General features: G+C 44.1%; 1 protein-coding gene across 3 annotated transcripts in view; it reads right to left on the bottom strand.

Annotated features, from left to right (window-relative positions):
- The window catches only part of LOC118384437 (insulin-like growth factor 2 mRNA-binding protein 1), a 60,161-nt gene that overhangs the window by 5,894 nt on the left and 29,232 nt on the right, over window positions 1-25,035 (bottom strand). The window contains exons 3-14 of one of the 3 annotated variants that reach the window (XM_035770983.2): window positions 7,183-7,231; window positions 6,167-6,218; window positions 5,384-5,438; window positions 4,080-4,367; window positions 3,620-3,754; window positions 3,290-3,412; window positions 2,288-2,423; window positions 1,953-2,069; window positions 1,613-1,729; window positions 916-990; window positions 476-607; window positions 156-269 (exon numbers count right to left, since the gene is read on the bottom strand). In XM_035770983.2, coding sequence (XP_035626876.1) covers window positions 156-269; window positions 476-607; window positions 916-990; window positions 1,613-1,729; window positions 1,953-2,069; window positions 2,288-2,423; window positions 3,290-3,412; window positions 3,620-3,754; window positions 4,080-4,367; window positions 5,384-5,438; window positions 6,167-6,218; window positions 7,183-7,231 — 1,393 coding nt within the window. Of the gene's footprint in view, window positions 1-155; window positions 270-475; window positions 608-915; window positions 991-1,612; window positions 1,730-1,952; window positions 2,070-2,287; window positions 2,424-3,289; window positions 3,413-3,619; window positions 3,755-4,079; window positions 4,368-5,383; window positions 5,448-6,166; window positions 6,219-7,182; window positions 7,232-25,035 lie in introns of all 3 variants that reach the window. The other 2 variants (XM_035770981.2, XM_035770982.2) reach the window with 2 other exon arrangements.

Below are 25,035 nucleotides of genomic sequence, written 5' to 3'. Positions count from 1 at the left end.
TATGAGTGAGCATGTGAGAAGACTGAAGAGTACTGGAGAAACTGTTGACGGAAATGATGAGGAGAGGTTGGGGCCTCTTCAAATCTTGGTAGGTTCTATATAGCCAACTCCTATAGGCAGCTTATGAAAGAGAATGAGGACTAGGAGATCCTCACCTGGCTTGCGTAGAAGTGGCCGATGATCTTGACAATAACCTGGTCATTCTCGTCTGGGGTCTGTTCGCGAGGGACCACCACCTCAGCTGCAGTGAGGTTCTGTAGCTCATTCACCTGAGGAATAAAGAAGGTTATGTTAGTGATTTGCACTTAGATAAAAACTAACATGACTGTTTATCGTGATTAGTGGTCCTATGCTCGGTTATTCTAGCTCAGGAGAGGATGGCCACAAAGGACATAGAGGAAAATAATTGATTGTAACACAGGGTACAAAAAGAGAAAGGGATGCAAAGGACCTAGAGAAGACCCTTTACACTCACCGTCTTTCCGCCTTTTCCGATGACTCGGCCGGCAGCGGCAGCAGCTACCTTGATGTGCGTCTCCAGCTTCACTTCCTCCTTCGGCCCAAAGAAGTTTTCCTCCTTCAGTTTGCCATAAATCCTGCCCTGAGCCTGAGGTGGCAACAAAGAGAGTTTGACATCAAAAAGTAACTATGCCCATGGCTTGACGTGTGACTTCAACAGGGATTTGGAGGGAAAAAAAGAGAGCATGAAGGAGAGGAAGAGTGTAAGGCTAAAAGTAGGGAAACACAGGTTGGAGGAGAGGAAACGGATGAAGGATGAGAAGGCAGGACAGGCAAGCAGAGACCACACACACAACAAAAGATGCAAACACCAAGAAGAGGGCTCCCAGTTCTGAACACGATGAAAAACAGAAGCTGAAAAAGAGATTGTCTTATCATGCTCCCATTCTACTGTACCTTGAACTGGGCCTCAGGTGGGCCGGTTACAATGACCATTCGCATCTTGGAGTCTGGAGCCTCAGCTGGGGCAATCTGGCAGGGGAAAAGATATGAAGGTCAACTTAAACCACATAGATAGAGGTCTGTAGCACATGGGAACATGCAAAACGGACTCCTCAGCCTGAAGTCTCCCCACTTGTGCCAGCGAATAGCGAGCTTTTCGCATGGCGCCGACTGGCAAGATGCTTCAAGAGGGCGGTCACGTGTGCTAGCAAGGCAGAGGTCCTGAGTTTGAGCCGAATCAGAAGGAAGTGTTACCCGCTAAACAAGCAGTGTAACGTCCTTTATAGAGACATGATAAGTACAAGTATCGGTGTCTCAAAAAGTCATTGTTTTTTCAAATCAGTTTCAGAGCGGTGATGAAATGCACTATTTACATTAGCTTGGTGTATTATCTTTCCTCATTGACCAATTGACATTCACTCCTTGTGTGAGCAAATGTTTTATTTTTAATTTTTATATTACCTTTATTTAACCAGGCAAGTCAGTTAAGAACAAAGTCTTATTTTCAATGACGGCCTAGGAACAGTGGGTTAACTGCCTGTTCAGGGGCAGAACGACCTTGTCAGCTCGGAGGTTTGAACTCGCAACCTTTCGGTTAACGCTCTAACCACTAGGCTACCCTGCCGCCTGTGTATCCTAGTAAATTTCTCACCTTGATTGATGCTCCAGCGAAACGGCTCAGCTGTTTTATATGCTGTCCCTTCTTGCCAATAATAGCTCCTACTGCCTGGGCCGGGATGTACACATGGACTGTCTCCTGCTCAGGGGCCTGTAGGGTGACATGAAATTTACAACTGTATCACAACATGACCACAGCCCAACCAATATCTGACCCCGCTGATCTAGAGGTTATTACCACACCACAACCCAACCCTGAGGCAGACCGAGGTAATGTTTGTGAGAGCTAGCATCAGCGTTTGAAAACACAGCAAACTGAGCTAAAGCTCAATGACTGGAACCCAACAAGCTTAGATAGAAGCCTGTGAACTTACCCCAAAGGAGCCGTAGGGGGATGCAGAGTTGCCTGGTGGGGGAGGGGGCATGGAACCGGAAGGGGGGAAAAGTCCAAGCGCTCCAAGGTTCAATCCGGGAATCAGATGAGTCTGTTGCTGGAGACAAGAAGCAGGTAAGTGCCAAAGGAACTGAACTGAGAGTGCATGATAGTTTGAGTGCATGTGACAATGACTGTATGTGCATTTCTCGCTATTAAAGTCAACAAATACAGGGGGAAACCTAAAGTGCCAGGGCCAGGGGAAAGATCTATGTGAGAGACCATTGTGTTTTGAAGAGAATTGGAGGCCAGTAACTTTATTGAGCATTGACTCACATTCATGGCGGCCATGTCATTGTCATAGGCCTCACGCACTTTCTTCATGATCTCTGTCTCGGCCAGACAACAGGCCTCGATGGGTCCCTTCACTGTAATGGTCCTCTCTGGGTTGTACACGGTCAGGTCCTGGAGTCTGCAGACAGGTGCGGAGGGAAGGAAGAGAGGGTGGGAGAAGTGAAAGAGGAGGAGAAGAGGAAAGAGGGAGAGGTCAGGTGGAAAAGGAGGAAGATAAGAAACAGGAAGAGTGGGTAGAATAAGAAAGAAGAAGGGGAGAGGAGCAGAGGGAGAAAAATAACAAGGAACGCTGTTAATCAACCATAGGTGATCATTGGAGACTACACTAATGAAGAAACCACTCAGTACATATAGTTCTACATATAGTTCTATTTTTTACCCCTTTTATTCTCCTCAATTGGTAGTTACAGTCTAGTCCCATCACTGTAACTCCCATACAGACTCTGGGAGAGGCAACGGTCGAGAGCCATGCATCCTCCAACACACAACCCCACCAAGCTATTTTTGACACACTGCTCACTTAACTCGGGAAGCCAGCCGCAACAGTGTGTTGGAAGAAACACTGTACACCTGGCGACCGTGTCAGCGCCCGGCACGCCACAGGAGTCACTAGAGCGTGATGGGACAAGGACATCCCTGCCAGCCAAACCCTCCCCTACCCCGGACGAGGCTGGGCCAATTGTGCACCGCTTCATGGGTCTCCCGGTCACGGCCGGCTGCAACACAGCCCGGGATTAAACCCGGATTTGTAGTGATACAGCTAGCACTGTGGAGCAGTGCCTTAGACCGCTGTGCCACTCGGGAGGCCCGTACAACTGTACAATTATTCAGTCTCAGTCATTAGATATAGTCATAGGTTTCAATTACATGGTGCATGATCTTTCCTAATTGACCGTGGCAGCTCTGCGTAAACATAACCAGGGACCTGTGTGTTTCATGATGTGTGTAGATGTGTGTGTATGTTTTTAGATGTGTGTGACTAACGGGGAGATGGTAATCTTGGTGTCGGTGTCTTGCTCCACTTTTTTCAGGTTGCGCCCCTCCTTGCCGATCAGTCGGCCTACAAAGTTATTGTGAGCCAGGATCTTCAGGGGTACTTCTTCAGCACTGAGAGGATGAGGAGAACACAGTATGAGATTAAACACAGGAGAAAATCAAAATATACCATTTCCTAACTGTATGCATAAACGTCCACCCCTAGCACAATTGGAGATACCGTTTTTTAATAGGAAAAGTTACAAAATAGCTGGAGGGTCACATTAAAGTTTTCACACTGTGCAGGGTTGACAGCTGCTTAATGGACACTGCACTCACGTCTTGGTGTCCTTAGCCTCCTGTTGCATGATGTCCAGGATCATACGGCAGGCAGAGGAGCAGCCCTCAGGGGTGGAGTGGATGCTGATTGGTTTCTCAGCTGCGCCGGCATTCTCTTTGCGATGGACGTCAATTCTAGCAGGGACGGAAAACGCAGGAAAGTCAGTTTGGCCATACAGTATGGTGTCCACAAACAGGTGGGCTGGGCACTTTTGGTTTGTTTAAATTCATTTGAAAGCCCTTTGGGTTGTGCAATGCTCCCAGTACCTTTTCATACTCACTTTCAAAACATTAACAAAGATGGGATGTAAAGCCTCATATCAGTAATGACTTTGCTCGGTCTATTCTAGCAACATGTTCTCTTTTAGAGGCCATACCGGTGACTTGCACTTACTTGATCTGGTTCTCTGGTACTCATCTGTTATTTACAGTATATTGGTCAAGTCATATTGGTACTCACTTGCTCTGGGTTTGTTTGGTGATGTTGCGGATGGTGGCACCCTCCTTGCCGATGATGGCCCCCACGTATTGGGTGGGCACCAGGAGTCGGAGGGGGATATCAGCGTGCTGGTGTTTCGAAGGCATGCCTGAGCCCGGGGAACCTCCACGGGGGCCGCGGGACCCGTAACCGGGGCGACGACTGTTGTCCTGGCCGCGTTGGGAGTCGACATCGGACGTCTCATCTGGGATGTAGGAGACGCGCAAGGAATTGTTCTCAAACTCGTAGCCGTTCAGTTTCTGGATAGCCCTGGGAGAAAGAGGTGGATGTTACATTTCACATTTAATCACACATCGACAATATCAACAAAACTAGAAATGGTCGTTTATAAGGATGACGAAAGAGAAACAAATAACTCCTGTGGTTTGTGTCATTTATCCATGAGGTTTTCTGAAAACACTTTTATAATGAGTTTTATGTGTGTAGTTCATCTTTAATATCTTTGATCATTTTTGTTGCAGCGCAGCGCAATCCCCAACTGCAGTCCTACTATCATGCCACTAGAGGTCAAGCGAGTGATATATATATATATATATACACTAAATATACAAAAGTATGTGGATACCCATTCAAATTAGTGGATTTCAGACACACCCGTTGCTGACAGGTGTATAAAATTGAGCACACAGCCATACAATCTCCATAGACAAACATTGCCAGTAGAATGGCCTTACTGAAGAGCTCAGTGACTTTTAACGTGGTACCATCATAGGATGCCACCTTTCCAACAAGTCAGTTGATTAAATTTCTTCCATGCTAGAGCGGCCTCAGTCAACTGTAATTTTTATTTTTTAAACGGGTAAGTTGACTGAAAACACATTCTTTACTTATCTATTGTTCACCTAATACCTATTTTTTTTACTTAGAAATTGCACTGTTGGTTAGGGCCTGTAAGTAAGCATTTCACTGCTGTGTTCGGCACACGTGACAAATAAACTTCGATTTGATTTGAGTGCTCAAATATTGAAAAAACATTTGGACATAATTTAACCCTATACGCTTTGTTCGTACGGTCCTCTGTAGGTAGAATTGGTAGAGCAAGTTGGTAGAGCATGGTGCTTGCAATGCCATGATAGTGTGTTTGAGTCCTGGGATGTCAAATGTATGCACTCATGACTGTAAGTCCCTTTGGATAAATGCGTCTGCTCAATGGCCTATATTATATGGACACAAAAACATTCAGATGAGCAAGGTGTGAAAGGATATGGAGTGGGTACATTTGTAAGTAGAGATATAGAAAATATTATGTACTATGGGAGACTTACTGTCTGGCATGTTCCCGAGTTCCATATGTGACGTTGACCACCGCAGTCTCACTGTCTGTGTTCACTAAGAAAAGCAGCCAGAGTGAGAGGAGAGGGGACGAGAGAGAGACGCAAGGAGAGAGAGAGAGGAGAGAGAGGAGGGGAGATTGCATAAGTCAGAGGCTATAAACCCACCTCCTTTCCATTTCCTGAACAGTTGTGCACTGAGAGTTATTGATATTGATTGACCTATGACAGAGCATGGGATATCCCATTGATCAAACCTGATTCGCTGACAGAGAAGGACTGAGAAGCAGTGATTTACCACTGACATAAAGACTTCCCTCTCGCAGTGTTTCCGGTAGACTCAAGCTATTTCTTAATGAGCTGTATTCACGAAGAGAGGTGCTTGGACGACAGAAGGAATGTCAAGCGCCTCAGAGTAGGAGTGCCTCTTAGATCTTAATGACTAAAATTACCTGGACAGGTAGGACCTGATCCTAGATCAGCACTCCTATTCTGAGACGCTTTATGAATATGCTTTTGTTTTGTAGCTCAGATGGATATGTAAGCAGATCCGGTCAGGTCTCAGGGATAGAAAACAGTGAGTGACATTTTTGCGGTGCAAAAGCATTGAGCAAAGTGCAAAGAGTTACTGTGAATCTCATTATAATCTCGCCCTGTGAGTGTGTAAAGGAAGCCTTATCATTGGATTTGCAGGTGAGATGTTCAGAGCGGAGTCTGACTGGTTATGACAAGGACAGAATAACTCTATTTTTCCCAGAGGTAACTTCAGTATCTTACCTTGTTCGCAGTTCTCAACGGTTCCATATTGGGCCAGCAGACCATCCAGCACCTAGGGAGGGGAGAACACGATTACATTATAGTTGTGTTACAACATTTGCACCTAAACTGTGTTTCTCCAATGTTCTCTTATTTGTCTCACTTGCTACATCAGTGCAAAGCATTTCCAGTCCTCAAGGGTCAAAGTGTCTGCATCATTTCAACCTGCCACTTAACTAATTAGTGTTACTGACTGGAGAGAGATGCTTCCCTGGTCTAAATCAGACACTGATGTCCTGTGTGTGGCTCTGTTGGTAGAGCATGGTGCTTGCAATGCCAGGATAATGGGTTTGATTTCCCGGACCACCCATACGTATAATTGTGGCACCCACTACTGTATGTCGCTTGGATGAATGGCATATGTGGCCGTCCAGAAGCTTGGTTTGACTTCCCTGCTGTTTCTACCTCTGACATTGGGCCTCTTTTTTTTTTACTGTGGCTCACGTGCAGGGCTATAACATGAGTGGAGAAACGTTACCCTCGTGTGGCCAGCTAGGGAAGTTACACGCTGCGCTGCACGAGAGCGCCCGTCAGGACGGAGAGTCGAAAGAAAGAGAGGGAGGGAGAGAGAGAGAGAGAGAGAGAGAAAGCAAAAGAACCCCGCCTTAGCAGAGACATGTGGCCTGTCTTCGTCCAGCTGTCAGCGGCAGCGTGCGCCGCTCGAAGCCCACGCCAGCACACACTCACACAGACACACACAATAAAGACACAAATGCACATACGAACACACACTCTCATGCCCGCAGCCATAGTTAATCTAAATGCCTTTTACCCCCTTAACTCACTCACATCCCAGACGGCTACACAGAACATTCTGTTCGGAACATGTTTTTTCTGATTACTTACCTTTGTTGTCGCAGGGACTAATCTATGCTTTTCCATCTCCAAGTAACACTAACTGGTCGAGAGACACTAACGGACCATTGATACATTTTGATATGGTGAAACTATGTCCTGGTCAAACCAGGGGCACTCACCTCCCACTGCAGGTGTGGAGGAATGTTTCTGATCTGGAGTTTCCTGGTCCTAGGAGAGAGTGAAAGAGAGAAAGAGAGAGTGAAAGAGAGAAAGAGAGAGAAAGAAAGAGAGAGAAATACTATTCGAAAATATTCAACTCAAACAATCCTGTAAAACATTTACATATTTTATGCAGTCAAATGGATTTGGTTAAACTATTACCTGTTGTGTGGTTATACTATATTATACAATGGGTGGTTCTAATCCTGAATGCTGATTGGATGAAACCTCATTCCAGCCGGTGTCTATTCCACAAGTTACCACCGGCTAAATCTATGACATTAAAATGCCTATTTACTCTGTTCCATCTGACTGCGTAATCCACTGTCTCATCTCCCCAGCCAGGCAATTTATATACTTGATCTCCACTATAAAAAGCATCTAGACATTATCTTAGATTTCTTTTAGACTAACATTTAGTTTTCAACAGCGGAGATTTGTATGAACCTCGCTGTCTCTCCAACATTTGCAACATTTTTCAATATTGAAATTCGATCTCCAGCTGTCCCATAATAATGAACGTGTCGGGAGTCGGGACAAGACAGACAAGCAGGCTGCGTTTCTCAGCCAGTCTAAATCATGAATCAGCTGGCATAATTTTTTATAGATATAACCAACTGTCAATTGACAAAATGTAAAATGAAACAAAGTGCAGCTAGTTTGCAGTCTTTCCAGCTTCCAGTTTGAAGTTATTTTGTTGTTGTCTAGTTCCTCTGAACAACAGCGTCCTGATGAGTGACCACTTTTTTTATGCCAGGCAAAATCGTGCCTCATTAGCTCATTGTTATGGATGTATCCAAATAACTGTCACTAGAATGCAAATGCAGTTACTTTGCTGTTATTCTGGCTGCATTTCTTGACATGACTGTAAGTTAGCCGTAGTTGGCTAGCTAGCAAGCAAGGGATAAGAACGTTGCCAGCCAGTATGGCAATAGAACATTTAGAACTAATGACTGGGTTGTGTTCTAAATATATCCTCCATACACCAGTTTCTCGGGCATTATTACTCAATTAACCATCCAATTCGGAATATTTTTTATTGTAAACCTACATGGAAATTTAGCAAACTGGTAAAACGTCATTCTTTATTTCATTGAATCAGCAGCATGATTGTGTTCTCTGGTTCGCAGTTCAGCATCATAAAATACCAGTGTATCACAGTTTGCCTGCAGCAACTGTGAGAGGAAAGAGCATCGGTGTCACTACTCCATATATTTTATATATGTACAACTCCAATACTTTGAGCCTCTCAACTGAGAAGTCTGTGACCATAAAAAAAAACGATGAGCTCCATTGTACTTTTTGCCAATGCTCCATTGAAAGTTATGACAAGCTGTCAAGAAAGAAAGACAGACACACACGGTTGGCAGTCTTGTGTTTCAGGCTTAAACATCCTGGTTCAGTACACATGAGCAACGCTGAAAGTGTGCGTGTGTGTGTGTGTGTGTGTGTGTGTGTGTGTGTGTGTGTGTGTGTGTGTGTGTGTGTGTGTGTGTGTGTGTGTGTGTGTGTGTGTGTGTGTGTGTGTGTGTGTGTGTGTGTGTGTGTGTCTCAGCTCATCAGCATCTGCCAGCTTGCATATCCCGCTGCCTGTTGCTGGCCTGGACTCAGAGAGAGAGAGAGAGAGAGAGAGAGAGAGAGAGAGAGAGAGAGAGAGAGAGAGAGAGAGAGAGAGAGAGAGTCAAACTATTAAACAGAGTATATTAGAGGGAGAGAGTGTGTGAGGTTGGCATTAAGCGAGAGAGAGTTGACTGCGGGGGAACGCATGCGAGAAAGGGACAGAGTGTCACAAGGCACAAATAGGAGTGAGAGAGAAAGAACTGGAGCAGGGGGAGGACAACTGCCATAACAACATCAAGGTTCCCCAAAATACAAGAATAAACAAACAAGCTGAATAACTTATATATTGAACCACTCAGTACCAAAGTAGTACTCACAGATGTATTCAAAGATTTGGCCACAGAGAAGGCAAAGTGGAGGAGATCAGGGGAATATAGAGAGGAGAGAAAAGAGGACAGGGAGGGGTAGCAGGTAGGTATTAGTAGCCTATCAAATTTTCCTGATTTAACCCCTTAGGATCTCTGTCTGGGAGTAGGATGACGTCACTCCTAGATGTAAGGTTGCATCTACCACCAGATTTTAGAGGGTAAGCTGATGCTAGATCTGTGTGCCTAAGGGCAACTGAAACACAGAGCTGGGAATTGGTTGCCAGCGTCCTGATTGAAACTCTAGAGGGAGCTCTAATGATCTATGTGAGAGGTTGTGTGTGTGTGTTTGGTGTGTGTGTAGAGGAGAGAACGGGCACCAGGGGTCATACGGGAGGGGCAGCTCACTGCTCTGCTGGTTTGTAAAGGGTTAATATGTGGCAATCCCCTGGTGACCTCTGAACCCTAGTTTCCACACCCAGGAGAGACACAACCCAATAAAAATTCCCTGCCTCGCCTCTCGGGCTCTGCACGACAAAACACATGGAAGGGCAAATCTAAGCTCATGGGCCTCAGGTAAATGACATTCTACACATATATTACCATAAAGCCACCCAATACAAACACGGCACAGGTTGTTTTCAAGAGCAGCAACATTCCGAAAGGTTTCAGGGCATTGTGGTGATGATGTTCCTGTTTCTTGTGCAACACGGTTGGATGGTAGTTCAGCAATGGGTTGAATGTGCTGTAACCATTAAGGCACTAACGACTCTTTAGCCACATAGAATGGTTCAGTTACTCGAAGGCCACCACAAAGTCTTGAAAACAAATAGTTTTGGCCATTTTGGGTAAACTTGTGAAAGCCACCAAATCAACAGCCAAGATCATGGCCGAGCTTCAGGCTTCACCACCCACGGTAGGCTATTTGTGAGGGGGGATGGGTGAGCCTTTGAATTGAGATTTAGGCCTGGTGTGATGGGGGCGGGCTGGTCTGGGGGGTTAGGGGAGAATGTGGGATGGTGCAGTGAGCAGAACTACCAAGGCCACCAAGCTCCTGGTACTTTTCCTCCTCGGCGAAAACCCTTTTTCATCCATCAAAGTCCCTGTCCCGCAAATCAATACATCAATAGACGTAACCATCCACCCAACCCCCACATCTACATACTCCCCCACCCAACACTTAACTCACATTTGCCCCTTCAACCCCCCTCAACTATCGGCCCCACACCCACACCAACTGTTAAATTAAATGAACCTAGACAACACTGACCGCCAACTCCCAAGCACCTCATTGGCTGACGCCATGACGACAGGGGAGGGGAAGATGGGTGAGTGGCGAGGAGACAATATGGTTGCACCCATTCATCTGTTGTTATTCTTCCCTTCAGGGGTGGTCTTCCCTCCACATGCTCCAGACCTCACATAGCAAATACTCCAAAAGGAACAAACATTTGAAATTCTTGAAAAACAAAGCTCAGCTGAAGCTTAAGGAATGTTTATGTCTGTGTTACTGACTTTTTCCTTGAGGTAGCATCTAACATATATAGCTTGTGCTTGTGGTGGTACCAACAGGACAATGGGAGAAAGACGAGGGGCCTGGGCGCTTAGAAGCCTCAAGCCCACAGCTTTGCGCTTGTGGGGTCAAATGGGAAGGGCCTTTAAGACTGATCAGGAGACTCTATTGGTCTGAAGGTGTGTGTGTGGGGGGGGTGAGACCATAGCATTGTCTCATAGGAGGGGCAAGGAAGAGTTAGTTTACCATGTGAAAGAATAGAATGGTCAGGGAATATAGGGTGGGGTGGGAGAAGCACAGCAGGTGAGAGAGAGAGAGAGAGAGAGAGAGAGAGAGAGAGAGAGAGAGAGAGAGAGAGAGAGAGAGAGAGAGAGAGAGAGAGAGAGAGAGAGAGAGAGAGAGAGAGAGAGAGAGAGAGAGAGAGAGAGAGAGAGAGAGAGAGAGAGAGAGAGAGAGAGAGAGAGAGAGAGAGAGAGAGAGAGAGAGAGAGAGAGAGAGAGAGAGAGAGAGAGAGAGAGAGAGAGAGAGAGAGAGAGAGCTCTATAGAGGACAGACATCCCAAACATTGACAATGAGGAAGAGTGAAAGTGCCAGGGAGCACGTTTGCTACAGACCTGTGACAAAGAGAGAAGGTGTGTTTGAATGTACGCAAGTGTGTACATGTTGTACAGACACTGATTGTGGGTAAATTGACTTGCGGGAGGTTTCGAAAGGTCCTAACTGAATAACTCTCTGTCCTCCATTATACTCATGTCATCAATTTTGGTTCCTGTATATCTCTCCTTTGAAGATCTCTCCCGCAACATTTCATTCAAGGATAGGCCTCCACGGCAGGGGTCCCCAATTACATTCAGCCGTGGGCTGATTTCTCCTTGGTCGGGGTGCCGGGACATAGCTCTAAATAATTTATACACTGCAAATTGACCACAAGAATCCTTAACAGATACGGTATTTTACAAAAACACAATCATTTCATGCCTTGGTAACATCGGGGTATGATCACATATCCCTCTATTTACACATTGGTATACTTGGGAACAGATTAAAAAAATTATAATCACTTGGAGCTCACTACTGTAAGTAATTTCGGATAAGAGAGTGTGCTAAATTACTCAAATGTAAATGTACTTTCAATATAATTTCCTGGCATTTTATGTCCAATAACGAAAATTACATAGATGTTGGAACATTGCTGTGGGGACTTTATTCCATTCAGCCACAAGAGCATTAGTGAGGTCGGGCTCTGATGTTGGGTGATTAGGTCTGGCTCGCAGTCAGCATTCCAATTCATCCCAAAGGTGTTTGATGGGGTTGACTGTGCAGGCCAGGGGCCGAGCCTTAACTATGAAAAACAGCCTCAGACCATTATTCTTTACAGTTGGCACTATGCATTGGGGTAGGTAGCATTCTCCTGGAATCCGCCAAACCCAGATTAGTCCGTTGGACTGGCAGATTGTGAAGCGTGATTCATCAGTCCAGAGAAGGCATTTCCACTGCTCCAGAGTCCCATGGTGGCGTGCTGTACACCACTCCAGCCTACGCTTGGCATTGCGCATGGTAATCTTAAGCTTGTGTGCGGCTGCTCGGCCATGGAAACCCATTTCATGAAGCTGAGGGTTGCAACTGAGGAAAGCTGATTTTTATTTTCAGCACTCGGTGGTCCCATTCTGTGAGCTTGTGTGGCCTGCTACTTCACGGCTGAGCCTTTATTGATCCTAGATGTTTCCACTTCACAATAACAGCACTTACAGTTGACCGGGGAAGCTCGACAAGGGCAGAAAGTTGACAAACTGACTTGTTGGAAAGGTGGCATCCTATGACAGTGCCACGTTGAAAGTCACTAACCTCTTCAGTAAGGCCATTCTACTGTCAATGTTTGTCTATGGAGATTGCATGGCTGTGTGCTTGATTTTATATACCTGTCAGCAACGGGTGTGGCTGAAATAGCCGAATCCACTCATTTGAAGGGGTGTCCACATACTTTTGTATATATATTTTTTCCAACAGTCTTGAATGAGTTCCAACATATGCCGAGCACTTGTCGGCGGCTTTTCCTTCACTCTGTGGTCCAACTCATCCCAAACCATCATAATTGGGTTGAGCTTGGGTGATTGTGGAGGCTCGATCTTCTGATGCAGCATTCCATCACTCTCCTTCTTAGTCAAATAGCCCTTACACAGCCTGGAGGTGTGTTGGGTCATTGTCCTGTTGAAAAACAAATGATAGTCCCACGAAGCGCAAACCAGATGGGATGGCATATCGCTGCAGAATTCTGGTTAAGTATGCCTTGAATTCTAAATAAATCACTGACAGTGTCACCAGCAAAGCACCCCACACCTCCTCCTCCATGCTTCACGGTAGGAACCCCACATGCGGAGATCATCCGTTCACCTACTCTGCGTCTACACAACGGTTGGAACCAAAAATCTGAAATTTGGACTCATCAGACCAAAAAAGCGCTTGATGGTTTTTGCGACTGCACTTCAAGAAACTTTCAAAGTTCTATACTTTTTCTGGATTGGCTGACCTTCATGTCTTAAAGTAATTATGGTCTGTAGTTTCTCTTTGCTTATTTGAGCTGTTCTTGCCATAATATGGACTTGGTCTTTTACCAAATCTTCTATATACCACCCCTATCTTGTCACAACACAAATGATTGGCAAAAAAAAGCATTAAGAAGGAAAGAAATGACTTCCAGAGATGGCCGCCTCGCTTCGCGTTCCTAGGAAACTATGCAGTTTTTTGTTTTTTGGTTATTACTGCATTGTCGGAACTAGAAGCACAAGCATTTCGCTACACTCGCATTAACATCTGCTAACCATGTGTATGTGACAAATACATTTGATGTGATTTGATTCGAAATTCTACAAATTCACTTTTAACAAAGCACACCTGTTAATTGAAATGTATTCCAGGTGACTACCTCATGAAGCTGGTTGAGAGAATGCCAAGAGTGTGCAAAGCCCCCATCAAGGCAAAGGGTGGCTACTATGGAGAATCTCAAATCTCAAATATATTTTGATTTGTTTAACACTTTCTTGGTGACTACATGATTCCATATGTGTTATTTCATAGTTTTGATGTCTTCAGTATTATTATACAATGTAAAAAGTAGTAAAAATAAAGAAAATCCCAGGTGCTTTTACACCTGCATTGTTTGCTGTTTGGGGTTTTAGGCTGGGTTTCTGTACAGCACTTTGAGATATCAGCTGATGTACGAAGGGCTATATAAATAAATTTGATTTGATTTGATTTGATTTGATTTGAATGAGTATAGTGTGTTCATACTTTTTACTGGTAGTGTATATTTATTTATTCTCTTTTTTATTTTGCTCAGAAACCTTGGGGGCAAAAGAAAAATCACCGGCAGGCCGCCTATTGGAGAACTCTGCTCTACAGTATCACCTCACCATTTAATAAACAAACACAACTACAATATTCAAAACTTTACTTTCATACTGTAGACTTTACAAATAAGGAACTACAAATGTAGAAGAAAAAAAACTTCCCGTGCCAAGTCCGGGCTCAATTGCATAAAACCCACAACCTCAGATAATTTTACATAGGGGTAAAATCTACACAACCATACACACATGCATACACAGAGGAGGTGCGATTTTCACAGAGAGCTGTTACACAGGCATGCATGTCGCCTTGGCAGGCTCGCCTCCCATTCCCATCAGGCCGTCTGTTTAGCATTGGAAAGGTCCCTAGAGCGCCCCCCCCCCCCACCGGTGGCTCACCGATGCATGATGGGACAATCTCAGCAGGGCTGGAGGACCCGGCCGTCCTCCCGGTGGAAGGAAAAAACAGTGAGGAGCATTCCATAGCCCATAATCATAAACACACGCCCAGACGCCCACACATAACACACCAAGTCACACACCCACCAAGCATATTAAAAACAAACACACCCACTCGTCCGCACATGTGCATATTTGCACATACATCAGAATTTGTATTGTAAAAAAGTTTGTTTTTTTTATGTAAAAAAAAAAAAAACACACCCGCACAGTCACTTAGGCACACACACACACACACACACACACACACACACACACACACACACACACACACACACACACACACACACACACACACACACACACACACACACACACACACACACACACTATGTGTACTGAAAACACAAACACACCCACACCACAAGCATCAAGTGCATACAGACTTTGTAGATGCCCCTTGATTTACAAGATACAGTCAAAAACCAACAAAGGCACGCCATAAATGTAGGTCTGAACACACTTGCTAAAATAAAAGGGCACATAGATAAAATACTCACAACTATACTAACATACTGTAAACACCTACCAACACAAATACACACATACAAACTGTGATTATGTGATTCACTTTTAAACTTAAGTCAGTGGGTGGTTGGCCTAAGTAACCCTTACTGTCCTTTTCATCTAAGAGTATAACTACAACAGACCATGGAGTTTTGAAAATGGAGGCCAAAATTTGTTTTAGGGAAGATGGCGTAGCCGAAGAATAGCGACAATTACACAACAACAATACATATACAGTCTACCAAGCAAAGGGGCCCACGACAACTCAACCAACTCAGCGGAATGAAAGAAGTACACACACATGCTAACACACACACGTGCACCAGGGTAGCTGCAGACCTCCAAATCCCACCAAATTAACTATGTGGGGCCCATGGGCAAGGTGAAAGGTCAAGCAGGAAATGGAGCACACAGGAAGTCTCAGTCATGTAGCACCGCTTTGCCTTTTCTTTTTATCCAGAGCTACTTCCTGCCTAATTTCACCCTCTCGGTAGCTTGGCCAATCAGCAACCAAGCTCAGAGGATGATGGGGGAGTAGGGAATGAAATGCAGAGAGGGAGGGAGATAGAGAGAGCGAGCGAGAGAAAGAGAGAGCGAGCGAGAGAAAGAGAGAGAGAAGAAAAAAACAATAGGCTTCAAAGACAGCAGCTTGCATTCTCTCCCTCTCTCTCCGAGCACTGCGCCCCTCCCCCACGTGCACACACCCCCACTCCCAGCTAACTTCCTCTCAATGCATGTGGTGGAGAGCAGAGGAGAGGGCGAGAGATGGAGGAAGGGAAAGGGGTGGGGCCCTCAGAAAGGTGCCTCTTAAAAAATCAAATAAAACAGGGCTACTGATTAACGGCTCCTATGTACACTATTTCTGGCTCCGGGCAGAACTCTTTTGGGTTCAATGTAGAACCCTCTGGGGAAAGGGTTCTACCTGGAACCAAAAAGGGTTCTTCAAAGGGTTCTCCTATCGGGACAGCCGGAGAACCCTTTTAGGTTCTAGATAGGACCTTTTTTGTCTAAGAGTCTATAGAGCAGTAGGGTAATGAGATTAAGCAGCGAACTGCCAAAGCCGTGATATATGTTGGCTCTGTACTACTGCTATAAAGCCCAGTCAAAATGCTCACGTCTTCTTCCTATAGCTGTGATTGACCTTATGCGTGACCTTATGCGTATAGACGACATAATGTGTAGATTTGATCTGGTATTTACAACTTGATGCTTATTTCATTGCAACTATCCGGTGAATTTGACAATAAAACCTTATTGTTATTTTATTATTTTTTTTATGAATTCATGTTTTGATTTCACATTAAAAAAGACCAGTCTGTCAACATTGACGTTGAGAAATAATTTCAACACGCAATTTTTAGGGCTACATCCACAACCGGCGTGTTCGAACTTTGTATTCCACAAACGGTGCATTCAGAATGCCTAAAGTTGCAACGTTCGTAGCAAACGCTAAAATCAACACTGTTTTTGTTTTGAGCGATAATTCAATATTTCAGCTTAGCTGAATACACCTCACATCCCTACCAGCCCTTCTCTGCTGCCTACTCCCTTCAAAAGAGGTAGAAGTTTTTCTCAGGGACGCAATGGAACTCGAGCCTGAATCTCCACCATAAATGAAACCAAATCCACTCTCACCATACAAAGCTCAAAGGCTCCAGATAATAACTGTTACAACAAGGCCATACAATAGCAAGGGATGTAGCTTAGCAGCACCATAGCTTCTGCTCAGAGAGAACGATGGCGCTAAATGTGAATTGTAATCACTTAATTGAAAAGCTCATTCCAATAATTGGCTCATAAGTGTCTTGTTAGGTTGCCATACAACGTACATCCTAAAGCTCCTCCTTCAATTGTCCCAAACGATGGTTGGGAGACACTGTTGTTGCGCCTTGATTTTATGATATGTTGTTAATAATAATATATATAATAATATATGCCATTTAGCTGACGCTTTTATCCAAAGCAACTTACAGTCATGTGTGCATACATTCTACGTATGGGTGGTCCCGGGAATCGAACCCACTACCCTGGCGTTACAAGCGCCATGCTCTACCAACTGAGCCACAGAAGGACCATTAATAGTAATGAAATAGTAAGACAGATGCAGATATTGCTTACCATTCAATCATACCTTGAGATTTGGTAGTATTGATAGTGTCACAAACAAATATCTATTTTTAAAAATACTTAAAATCCTTCATCTCTAATTTTAGCAATATTAAACAAAGTTCAACATGTTAAAGGAATGTTTTTGGTTTCAAGCGGTTTCTCCAGGGCATAGTAAGTTCTCCTGCAATGCAGGACATTTTCAATTTGGAGTGCATTTGAGGTTATAAAAGTCTTCTGAAGTTTGTCATTTCCACTTTGAAATGTCAGCGTTGATTTTCCATTCAGAAAAATGTATCAACCCCCAACAAAAATGTCCATTAATTATAATCCACATAATTATTCACATTTCCTGTTGTGCAGGATCATTTTTCCTGCTGTAGCAAACTTACAACAAAAAAAATGAAGATCCTGTATGACCTATACTGTAATGTGTGGGTCAACAGCCTATACATCCGGGGAATGGTGGTCAAGAAAGCTGACTGTGTGTGTGTGCTGTCTTTATGGGGTGGGGTGGGCTGGGAACCTGCAGGATAGCAGGCCCATGGTTGCAGTTCTAAGCTGATTATGCCGTGAGAGTGAGAGTGAGAGTGAGAGTGAGAGAGAGAGAGAGAGAGAGAGAGAGAGAGAGAGAGAGAGAGAGAGAGAGAGAGAGAGAGAGAGAGAGAGAGAGAGAGAGAGAGAGAGAGAGAGAGAGAGAGAGAGAGAGAGAGAGAGAGAGAGAGAGAGAGAGAGAGAGAGAGAGAGAGAGAGAGAGAGAGAGAGAGAACATGTCGGCTACTGAAGTAAATTAAAACCACCAGGAATTGGATCATTGTCCACCTTGGTGTTGGTGAAGATGGGGAAAAGAAGAGCAACACTACAAAAACAGCCACCTTTTCACACGCACACACACGCAAACAGTGGGATAGGGCAGTGTGTGCAGTGCAATGGCGATTGCGACCTCCGTGGATCTAGGTTTTGTCCTTTCTAGGGAGTTTTTCCTAGCCACCGTGCTTCTACACCTGCATTGCTTGCTGTTTGGGGTTTTAGGCTGGGTTTCTGTTCAGCACTTTGAGATATCAGCTGATGTACGAAGGGCTATATAAATACATTTGATTTGATTTGATTTGAGTTCATGCTACATACGGCTCATGTCTGAGCCGTTGAATTGTGACTCCCCTTTGTCCCTGTACTGTCGTTTTACCTTTTTGATTGCCTCACGGAGGTCGTGGATGGTCTGTTTGTGCAAGTCCATGTTCCCAGTCACCTTTCCATGGTTAACTGCGATGGTTCGCACTTTCAGTTTTGCGGGAATGCTGTCACCTGTCCATTGTTTTTGGCTTGGATAAGTTCTAATTTTCACATTGGGAACGAGATCCTCTATGCACTTCCTGATGAACCCAGTCACCGTGTCAGTGTATACGTTGATACCATTCTCAGAGGTGACCCGGAACATTTCCCAGTCTGCGTGATCAAAACAATCTTGAAGCATAGATTCCGATTGGTCAGACCAATGTTGATCAGTCCTTTTCATGGCAGCTTCCTATTTAAGTTTCTGCCTATAGGTGGGGAGGAGCAGAATGGAGGTGTGTTCTAAATTGCTGAAGGTGTCAAGCAAGGCTGTGGGTAACTGGTGAAAGGAGTCAGGCGCAGGAGAGCTGAGATGTTATATTATTATATATTATATTATATTATTATTATTATTATATTATTATTATTATTATTATTATTATTATATTACTGAGATGCGTGGACAAGGTATTTAATACAAGAAAATACCAGTATAAATACTATACTATGGAGCTGGAAAAATACCGGTACCACGAAATAAACGGCGTAAATAACATAACCCGGCAACAATATACCAGCCGTCAGATACACCCTTACAATAAAACAAACACGCACACAAACATGGGGGAAACCAGAGGGTTAAACAATGAACATGTAATGGGGAAATTGAAACCAGGTGTGTAGAAAACAAAAGACAAAACAAATGGAAAATGAAAACAAAAATGAACAAGGAGAGGCATCAACTTCGGCCGAAAGTCGTGACAGAAGTAAGGTCGGGGGAGGGCATTGACTTCCCGGAAGGGAGAGTAGCAAAGCGCCAGGGTCCATGTTCAGCGTGTAACACTTGTTGATAGAATTTCGGTGGCGTTTTCCTCAGATGTCCATTATATGCGGTTTCCAGTTGGCATATAATCCAGTGTAGTTCCTTGAGAGCCGTCACGGTGTAGGCTTGGGGGGAATATACATGGCAGTGATGATGACTGAAGAAAATTATCTCGGGAGGTGATGCGGTCTGCATTTAATTGTGAATGATTCCAGATCGAGAGAACAAAAGGACTTGAGTTCCTGTACATTACCACAATCACACCATGCGTTACAAGATACAATATACTTTATTGCCATACAACCAATGCGAAGGGAGTTCAACGTTCTGACTGCTGCGGGGGAAACCCTTTTTGTAAACACCTTCCAGAGGGTAGGGGCTGAAAGAGTTCATTGGCTGGAGGGATGGGGTTGTTGATGATTTATTTCCGCACATTTGAATGTGCGCTTGGTGTGCAGAGAGCTCACAGAGGGAAGGTCAAAGCCAGTGATCTTGAAGGCATTTGACACAACCCTCTGTAGTATCTTCTCAATGTGACTGTCCATGTTCCCATACCTAAATATAATGGATGATATGATAGTGCACTGTATGATGGCTGTGTAAAACTGAACCAGCAGCTGACCCTGTATGTTTTCAGTTGTCTTAGAAGGTAAAGCCTCTGCTGGCCCTTCTTGATGATGTGGTTGGAGTTGGCAAAGCAATTTGAAAGAATCTATCAAGGTTATTGGTTGGTCAGTGATTATGAACTAGAGGTTCTTTCTTATCCTGTAGTCTATGCTATCTCTGTGTTTTTTGAGGCATTGAGCATGAGGTCGTAGTCCTTACACTACGTCACCGCCTGAGCCACTTTTTATTTAACCTTTATTTAACTAGGCAAGTCAGTGTTGTCTGTGATGAAGCTGACTATTGTGCCGTTGTCAGCATATTTAAAGACCTCAACTGTGGTCTCATGGGATGTAAACTGGTTCGTGAAGAGGGAGAAGAGCAGAGCGGACAGCACGCAACCTTGTGGTGCACCAGTACTGAGGGTCAGAGGTCGAGATGTCAGATTGTTTACCTTGACAGTCTGGCTTCTGTTCCTCAGGAAGTCCAGTATCCAGTGGCACATAGCTGGGTTGATGTTCATGTCCTTCAGCTTAGTGAATAGTTTGTGGGGAGTGATGGTTTTGAAGGCCGAGCCAAAAGTCTATGAACAAGAGGCGTAAGTAGTTGTTAGGTGTCTGCAGGTGTTGCAATCTGTGGTGGAATACCAGGTCAACAGCGTCTTCAATGGCCCTATTAGCTCTCTAGGCAAACTGGAGTGGACCCATCAATGGGGATGTGCATGATGTTAAGCAGGCTGGGACATGGCATTGAAACGCTTTTATGGCCACTGAAGTCAGGGCGATGGGGCTCAGATGTTTGAGGCAGGGTGTTTTGGGTGATTTGGGGAGAGTGATGATGGTGGATACTGTGGTACTTACTGTACAATGGCATAAGGAAAATGTTACAAACGTCAGTGAACACTGGAGCCAGTTGTTCCACACAGTGGTGGAGCACAGATGGGGCAAGTTGATCCGGCCCTTCGGCTTTCCTTATGTTCTGATTTTTGAAAACCGATCTCACCTCATCCTCCGGTATGGTGAATGGTGTCGGGAGGGGGGGTACGTGAAGTGGGGGGTTAAGTGTCTATGCACTTGTTTCCTCAAAGCGCGCAGAAAACACATTGAGCTTGTCTGGGGAGGTCAGGGTCCTCGTTTGAAGTGGGGATGATCGTTTTTTGTAATTTGTCATCTCTTGTAAACGTTTCCTGACTGATCTGGAGTCATTGGCAGTTAATTGTGCTTTCAGGTGTTTTTTGTGGGTTGTTTTGGCCTTCCTTATTGCAGAGCAAAGTTCATATTTGGCTAGTTTGTATTTTGTTAATCATGAAACAAACCCCAACGCCTTTCTTTTTCCAGTAGAGTTTTTTCCTCTTGTCCGCAAGATAGACGGAGAACCCCACTGGTTGAATGGACGGGGACAATATATCTGGAGAGAGCCATGATTCTATAAAACACAGTATGTTACAGTCCCTGATGTCTCTCTGGAAGGAGATCCTTGCCCTGAGCTCATCCACTTTATTGTCCAAGGACTGAACGTTAGCGAGTAATATAAGCGGTGGATGGTATGCAAACAAATTTCTGCTAGAATTTCTGGTGAGTGACCACCGATCTAATGTCCAAAAGTTATTTCTGGCTGAAGGTAATAATACAAGAAAAGTTCTGAGAAAATAATGTAAGAAATAACATGAAAAAAAAATGTACACAGCAAAGCTAGCAACAGGGAGACCGTGTCTGTTGGCGCCATCTTGACGGAGATTCCATGCAGTCCATACCAGGATGTTGGTGCCCATGACTCCAGGAAGGCATTTCACAAGACAGGACAAATGAGAACCAAGGAGCTACCTACTCAGAAACAAGTAGTGGATGTATGTTTATCACAATTCTTTGTGAAATAGCCTTACTACCACCCAAGAAGCTCTCAACAAAACATGGAGGCTTAAATGACTTCATCAACATACAGTGTAAGCAAGGAGCACTGACATGAGACAAGATATAGGGAAGAGTGTGGTAATCTGAGCCATTTTTTACATTCAGCATCACTCCGTCAAGCGAAATATAGTATTCTTTCTATCTACATATATTTCAGTATGGTGGGTATCCCTGGAAATTATCCGAATTAATGTAATCCTTACAGTTCTTAAAACATAGCTTGTCCAAAAAAGTGGTCTCTTTGCACAACTTACGGATATGGCGTAAATTGATCCGCAGGACAGAGTAAGTTAAGCCGCCTACACATTTCTGTACTGAATGAAATATTATCACTACCTTTTTAAAACCATAACAATCTTTATTTCCCAAACATAATTCAACACACCTTTTTGTCTTTCAATCATTTTAGGCATATTTTAACACAGGCTTAACTCCTAACAAACATTTTGTACTTTATTTAACACTTTTAACATAGGCCAGGGCCTGTTGTTACCTCATATCCCAGCGATAATTCCTTGCATTACGCCTGGGAAGAAAACACTACAATTTGGTCAACTTGCCATTGGCTCAACCATTGGCTCAACCAATGGCTCAACTTACCCCATGGTCATTGGCTCAACTTACCCCAAGGAAAACATGTTGACTATATTAGCCCACACATCTACAAGGATGCACTTTCATGCTAGGCTTAGGACCTCATATTGAAGCGTATAGAGATCCCAACTGAACAATCTTAAAATGATCTACGTTGGTTTAGATGCAAGCATCATGAAACCTCTAACACAATACATTCATTTGACTTGGTAAAAATCTATTTTTTGGATCTAACTTGCTTACCACTTTTTCCATGTGGTTCCTTGCTTCATAGACTCCATGAAATCATGACCTCTTCCTAAATACTTGGGTGGCTCAACTTACCCCTTTGGCTCAACCTACCACACTCTCCCCTACACTGTATATTTACTACCCTTCCCCCTCCCTCTTCCCCCACTTGACCCCCTCCCACTTAGAATACCTGATAGCCGCCCCCACCTTCCCTTTACCCCCCCCTCTCTCCGCTCCACGCCCTGCCCTACAACGGGTGAAAGGTCACTCCACTAGCCAGGCAATCAGGAGGCACCGATGCAACATTAACCCTAAACACGCCATGGACACACACACAAAGAGTTGGGCCTTTCTGCTGCTATAGCAGGCTGTCTATGTCACTGCCTATAGGGAGTAGAATCATATGGAAATGCCCAAAACAAGACATGCTAGCAAAAACAAACACAGGGAGATCTTGCATAGGGAGAGTCTAAATAGGTAGAGTCTGTTGCATGAAGAGAGAACAGAGAGCTGGTGGAAAGACTGCCACTGTCTATACGATTACAATCTTCACCTGGTTCATTACACTTCAAAAACAGAGGTCAGAAAAAGAGGCTCCAAATTTGCCCGTGTGGAGAGAATTGCTGAACAACAAAAGGGTTGAGAAATAGCATGCATGAGCCTTATTTTCTCAGGGTGCTCTGAAGGTACATATATAGAACTCACTGAAAAACACTACAGAGTGGAAAGACTTGGGGAAATGGTTATCATCCCAAATGCTACAACTGTGAACTGTAGTAGGCCTATATGAATAAAAGAGACAGTTCCCACTCGGCACAAATTGGTTGAATCAACGTTGTTTCAGTGTAATTTGTCAACGTATTGTGATGTGGAATCTACGTGGAAAATACATTGGATTTGCAAAAAGTAATCAAAAACTGTTGTTTTGCGTGTGAAATTTCAACCACAGAACGATGTCATGATGGTAACCGATTTTCAACCGAGACAAACCTTTTATAAAATATGTTGAATTTCTATCGTTGAAACAACATCAGATCTTCAACGTTATATCCACTAGAAGAAAAAAACAACAAGTTGGGCAGCACCTCCATTTGGTCTCCCATCTTTAACCAAGCCATGCTTAACTTTGATTTTCATCACTAACTACTAACAATGTGCTATCATGAGAATGAATTATTGAGAGATCTCTTAATAACTAAATCATTCCAAAGGGAAGGTTTAACAGAGCAAATATAACACATAACAACCATACTCTCTATAAGTCATACATCATCAACATTATACTACTTAGGCCTATATATACTGAACCAAAATATAAATGCAACATGTAACAATTTCCAAGATTTCACTGAGTTACAGTTCCTATAAGGAAATCAGTCAATTACGCCCTAATCTATGTATTTCACATGACTGGAAATACAGATATGCATTTGTTGGTCACAAATACCTTTTTAAAAGGTAGGGGTGTGGATCAGAAAACCAGTAAGTATCTGGTCTGACCACCATTTCTCCAGATCTCCTTCGCATAGAGTTGATCAGGCTGTTGATTGTGGCCTGTGGAGTGTTGTCCCACTCCTTTTCAATGGCTGTGCGAAGTTGCTGGATATTGGTGGCAACTGGAACACGCTGTCGTACATGTCGATCCAGAGCATCCTGAACATGCTCAATGGGTGACATGTCTGGTGAGTATGCAGGCCATGGGAAAACTGGGACATTTTCAGCTTCCAGGAATTGTGTACAGATGCTTGTGACATGGGACCGTGCATTATCAGGCTGAAACATGAGGTGATGGCGGCGGATGAATGGCACGACAATGGGCCTCAGGATCTCATCATGGTATCTCTGTGCATTCAAATTGCCATAGATAAAATTCAATTGTGTTTGTTGTCCGTAGCTTATGCCTGCCCATACCATAACCCGCCTGTCACAACGTTGACATCAGTAAACCGCTCGCCCACACAATGCCATACACGTGGTCTGCGGTTGTGAGGCCGGTTGGACATACTGTCAAATGCTCTAAAACAACGTTGGAGGTGGCTTATGATAGGGAAATTACAATTAAATTATCTGGCAACAGCTCTGGTGTACATTCCTACAGTCAGCATGCCAATTGCACGCTCCCTCAAAACTTGAGACATCTGTGGCATTGTGTTGTGTGACAAAACGGCACATTTTAAAGTTGCCTTTTATTGTTCCCAGCACAAGGTACACATGTGTAATGATCATGCTGTTTAATCAGCTTCTTGATACGCCACACCTGTCAGGTGGATGGATTATCTTGGCAAAGGAGAAATGCTCACTAACAGAGATGTAAACACATTTGTGCACAACATCTTAGAGAAATGCGCTTTTTGTGGGTATGGAAAATGTCTGGGATCTTTTATTCCAACACATAAAACATGGGACCAACACTACATGTTGCATTTATATTTTTGTTCAGTGTTGCATTTGCAAAGTCATCAACAGCTATTGTTTTAATTCAACCCAGGTTTCAACTAAAAATAGACAATACATAAAGTTTGATTT

Source organism: Oncorhynchus keta, chromosome 5 (genome assembly GCF_023373465.1).
Source record: "Oncorhynchus keta strain PuntledgeMale-10-30-2019 chromosome 5, Oket_V2, whole genome shotgun sequence".
NCBI lineage: Eukaryota > Metazoa > Chordata > Actinopteri > Salmoniformes > Salmonidae > Oncorhynchus > Oncorhynchus keta.
Note: the sequence above shows the minus strand (reverse complement) of the source record. Positions and strands in the feature narration are given on the sequence as shown.